The sequence below is a fragment of the Oncorhynchus masou genome, unplaced genomic scaffold (genome assembly GCF_036934945.1).
Source record: "Oncorhynchus masou masou isolate Uvic2021 unplaced genomic scaffold, UVic_Omas_1.1 unplaced_scaffold_728, whole genome shotgun sequence".
NCBI lineage: Eukaryota > Metazoa > Chordata > Actinopteri > Salmoniformes > Salmonidae > Oncorhynchus > Oncorhynchus masou.
In genome coordinates, this window is record NW_027013731.1 from 377,916 (window position 1) to 382,915 (window position 5,000).

The 5,000-nt window shown below is 41.1% G+C and overlaps 1 protein-coding gene across 1 annotated transcript in view; it reads left to right on the forward strand.

Annotated features, from left to right (window-relative positions):
• LOC135537233 (lipoyl synthase, mitochondrial-like) overlaps positions 1–5,000 on the forward strand; it is a 15,881-nt gene that overhangs the window by 5,899 nt on the left and 4,982 nt on the right. The window contains exon 7 of the mRNA XM_064963417.1: positions 3,185–3,313. Within this exon, the coding sequence (XP_064819489.1) occupies positions 3,185–3,313 (129 nt within the window). The remainder of the gene's footprint in view (positions 1–3,184; positions 3,314–5,000) is intronic.

A 5,000-nucleotide genomic window follows, 5' to 3' on the forward strand; every position in this document is an offset into this window, starting at 1 on the left:
TCATCCATCCATCCATCATTCATCCTTTCAACCATTCATTCATCCATCCATCATTCAGCCATTAATTCATCCATCCATCATTCAGCCATTAATTCATCCATCCATCATTCATCCTTTCAGCCATTAATTCATTCATCCATCCATCATCCATCCTTTCAGCTATTAATTCATCCATCCATCATCCATCCTTTCAGCCATTAATTCATTCATCCATCCATCATCCATCCTTTCAGCTATTAATTCATCCATCCATCATCCATCCTTTCAGCCATTAATTCATTCATCCATCCATCATCCTTTCAGCCATTAATTCATCCATCCATCCATTATCCATCCTTTCAGCCATTAATTCATTCATCCATCCATCATCCATCCTTTCAGCTATTAATTCATCCATCCATCATTCATCCTTTCAGCCATTAATTCATCCATCCATCATCCATCCTTTCAGCCATTAATTCATCCATCCATCATTCATCCTTTCAGCCATTAATTCATTCATCCATCCAGCCTTTCAGCCATTAATTAATTAATCCATCCTTTCAGCTATTAATTCATCCATCCATCATTCATCCTTTCAGCCATTAATTCATTCATCCATCATTCATCCTTTCAGCCATTAATTCATCCATCCATCCTTTCAGCCATTAATTCATCCATCCTTTCAGCCATTAATTCATCCATCCATCCTTTCAGCCATTAATTCATCCATCCATCCATCATTCATCCTTTCAGCTATTAATTCATCCATCCATCATTCATCCTTTCAGCCATTAATTCATTCATCCATCATTCATCCTTTCAGCCATTAATTCATTCATCCATCCATCCTTTCAGCCATTAATTCATCCATCCATCCATCATTCATCCTTTCAGCTATTAATTCATCCATCCATCATTCATCCTTTCAGCCATTAATTCATTCATCCATCATTCATCCTTTCAGCCATTAATTCATCCATCCATCCATCATCCATCCTTTCAGCCATTAATTCATCCAGCCTTTCAGCCATTAATTTATTAATCCATCCATCATTCAGCCATTAATTAATTAATCCATCCTTTCAGCTATTAATTCATCCATCCATCATTCATCCTTTCAGCCATTAATCCGTTCATCCATCCATCATCCATCCTTTCAGCTATTAATTCATCCATCCATCATTCATCCTTTCAGCCATTAATTCATCCATCCATCCATACATCCTTTCAGCCATTCATCCATCCATCATTCATCCTTTCAGCCATTAATTCATCCATCCATCCATCATCCATCCTTTCAGCCATTAATTCATTCATCCATCCATCATTCATCCTTTCAGCCATTAATCCATCCATTCATCCATCCTTTCAGCCATTAATTCATCCATCCATCCATCCTTTCAGCCATTAATTCATCCATCCATCCATCCTTTCAGCCATTAATTCATCCATCCTTTCAGCCATTAATTCATCCATCCATCCATCCTTTCAGCCATTAATTCATCCATCCATCCATCATTCATCCTTTCAGCTATTAATTCATCCATCCATCATTCATCCTTTCAGCCATTAATTCATTCATTCATCCTTTCAGCCATTAATTCATCCATCCATCCATCATTCATCCTTTCAGCTATTAATTCATCCATCCATCATTCATCCTTTCAGCCATTAATTCATTCATCCATCATTCATCCTTTCAGCCATTAATTCATCCATCCTTTCAGCCATTAATTCATTCATCCTTTCAGCCATTAATTCATCCATCCATCCATCCTTTCAGCCATTAATTCATCCATCCATCCTTTCAGCCATTAATTCATCCATCCATCCATCATTCATCCTTTCAGCCATTAATTCATCCATCCTTTCAGCTATTAATTCATCCATCCATCATTCATCCTTTCAGCCATTAATTCATTCATCCATCATTCATCCTTTCAGCCATTAATTCATCCATCCATCCATCATTCATCCTTTCAGCCATTAATTCATCCATCCTTTCAGCCATTAATTCATCCATCCATCCTTTCAGCCATTAATTCATCCATCCATCATTCATCCTTTCAGCTATTAATTCATCCATCCATCATTCATCCTTTCAGCTATTAATTCATCCATCCATCATTCATCCTTTCAGCCATTAATTCATTCATCCATCATTCATCCTTTCAGCCATTAATTCATCCATCCATTCATCCATCCTTTCAGCCATTAATTCATCCATCCATCCTTTCAGCCATTAATTCATCCATCCATCATCCATCCTTTCAGCCATTAATTCATCCATCCATCCTTTCAGCTATTAATTCATCCATCCATCATTCATCCTTTCAGCCATTAATCCATTCATCCATCCTTTCAGTTATTAATTCATCCATCATTCATCCTTTCAGCCATTAATTCATTCATCCATCCAGCCTTTCAGCCATTAATTCATTCATCCATCCTTTCAGCTATTAATTAATTAATCCATCCTTTCAGCTATTAATTCATCCATCCATCATTCATCCTTTCAGCCATTAATTCATTCATCCATCCATCATCCATCCTTTCAGCTATTAATTCATCCATCCATCATTCATCCTTTCAGCCATTAATCCATTCATCCATCCATCATCCATCCTTTCAGCTATTAATTCATCCATCCATCATTCATCCTTTCAGCCATTAATTCATTCATCCATCCATCATCCATCCTTTCAGCTATTAATTCATCCATCCATCATTCATCCTTTCAGCTATTAATTCATCCATCCATCATTCATCCTTTCAGCCATTAATTCATTCATCCATCCATCCATCATTCATCCTTTCAGCCATTCATTCATCCATCCATCCATCATTCATCCTTTCAGCCATTAATTCATCCATCCATCCATCATTCATCCTTTCAGCCATTAATTCATTCATCCATCCATCATCCATCCTTTCAGCTATTAATTCATCCATCCATCATTCATCCTTTCAGCCATTAATTCATCCATCCATCCATCCTTTCAGCTATTAATTAATTAATTAATCCATCCTTTCAGCTATTAATTAATTAATTAATCCATCATTCATTCATCATCCATCCTTTCAGCTATTAATTCATCCATTCAGCCAACCATCATCCTTTCATTCATTTATTCATCCGTCTGTATATGACTGACTTATTAAACCACTTTGTCTTCTGACTAAATGTTGTTGTTTCATCCAGGAACTCCCAGATCATGGTGGAATGCCTGACCCCTGATTTCCGAGGTGATCTGGCCGCGGTGGAGAAGATCGCCCAATCAGGGCTGGACGTTTACGCCCACAATGTGGAGACCGTCCGCGAGCTGCAGAGGTACGGGGCCCTTATGTGACCCTATTCCCTATGCAGCGGACTACGTTTGACTCGGGGCCCATAGGGAACAAGGGGGTCGTTTGGGGACGCAGACTGTGAAGCATGGCTACACTGTCAGGACCCTGGTCAATGTACATCTACCTGTCTGTCTGTCTACCTGTCTGTCTGGTCTCAGAATAACTCTACCTGTCTGTCTGTCTACCTGTCTGTCTGGTCTCAGAATAACTCTACCTGTCTGTCTGTCTACCTGTCTGTCTGGTCTCAGAATAACTCTACCTGTCTGTCTGTCTACCTGTCTGTCTGGTCTCAGAATAACTCTACCTGTCTGTCTGTCTACCTGTCTGTCTGGTCTCAGAATAACTCTACCTGTCTGTCTGTCTACCTGTCTGTCTGGTCTCAGAATAACTCTACCTGTCTGTCTGCCTGGTCTCAGAATAACTCTACCTGTCTGTCTGTCTGTCTACCTGTCTGTCTGGTCTCAGAATAACTCTACCTGTCTGTCTGTCTGTCTGTCTGTCTGTCTGTCTACCTGTCTGTCTGGTCTCAGAATAACTCTACCTGTCTGTCTGGTCTCAGAATAACTATACCTGTCTGTCTGTCTACCTGTCTGTCTGGTCTCAGAATAACTCTACCTGTCTGTCTGTCTACCTGTCTGTCTGGTCTCAGAATAACTCTACCTGTCTGTCTGTCTACCTGTCTGTCTGGTCTCAGAATAACTCTACCTGTCTGTCTGTCTACCTGTCTGTCTGGTCTCAGAATAACTATACCTGTCTGTCTGGTCTCAGAATAACTATACCTGTCTATCTGTCTACCTGTCTGTCTGGTCTCAGAATAACTCTACCTGTCTGTCTGTCTACCTGTCTGTCTGGTCTCAGAATAACTCTACCTGTCTGCCTGGTCTCAGAATAACTCTACCTGTCTGTCTATCTGTCTACCTGTCTGTCTGGTCTCAGAATAACTCTACCTGTCTGTCTGTCTACCTGTCTGTCTGGTCTCAGAATAACTCTACCTGTCTGTCTGTCTACCTGTCTGTCTGGTCTCAGAATAACTCTACCTGTCTGCCTGGTCTCAGAATAACTCTACCTGTCTGTCTGTCTGTCTACCTGTCTGTCTGGTCTCAGAATAACTCTACCTGTCTGTCTGGTCTCAGAATAACTATACCTGTCTGTCTGTCTACCTGTCTGTCTGGTCTCAGAATAACTCTACCTGTCTGTCTGTCTACCTGTCTGTCTGGTCTCAGAATAACTCTACCTGTCTGTCTGTCTACCTGTCTGTCTGGTCTCAGAATAACTCTACCTGTCTGTCTGTCTACCTGTCTGTCTGGTCTCAGAATAACTCTACCTGTCTGTCTGTCTACCTGTCTGTCTGGTCTCAGAATAACTCTACCTGTCTGTCTGTCTACCTGTCTGTCTGGTCTCAGAATAACTCTACCTGTCTGTCTGTCTACCTGTCTGTCTGGTCCATCAGGCTATTTCTCAGCAGCTTATCTCTCCCTGACCTGCTCCACTGTGAACCCAATGAAAGGAAACACCTCCAGCTGTAGCCTGGGTTCCAGTCTGTTTCTCCCTGACCTGCTCCACTGTGAACCCAAAGGAAACACCCTCAGCTGTAGCCTGGGTTCCAGTCTGTTTCTCCCTGACCTGCTCCACTGTGACCCCAAAGGAAACCCCTTCAGCTGTAGCCTGGG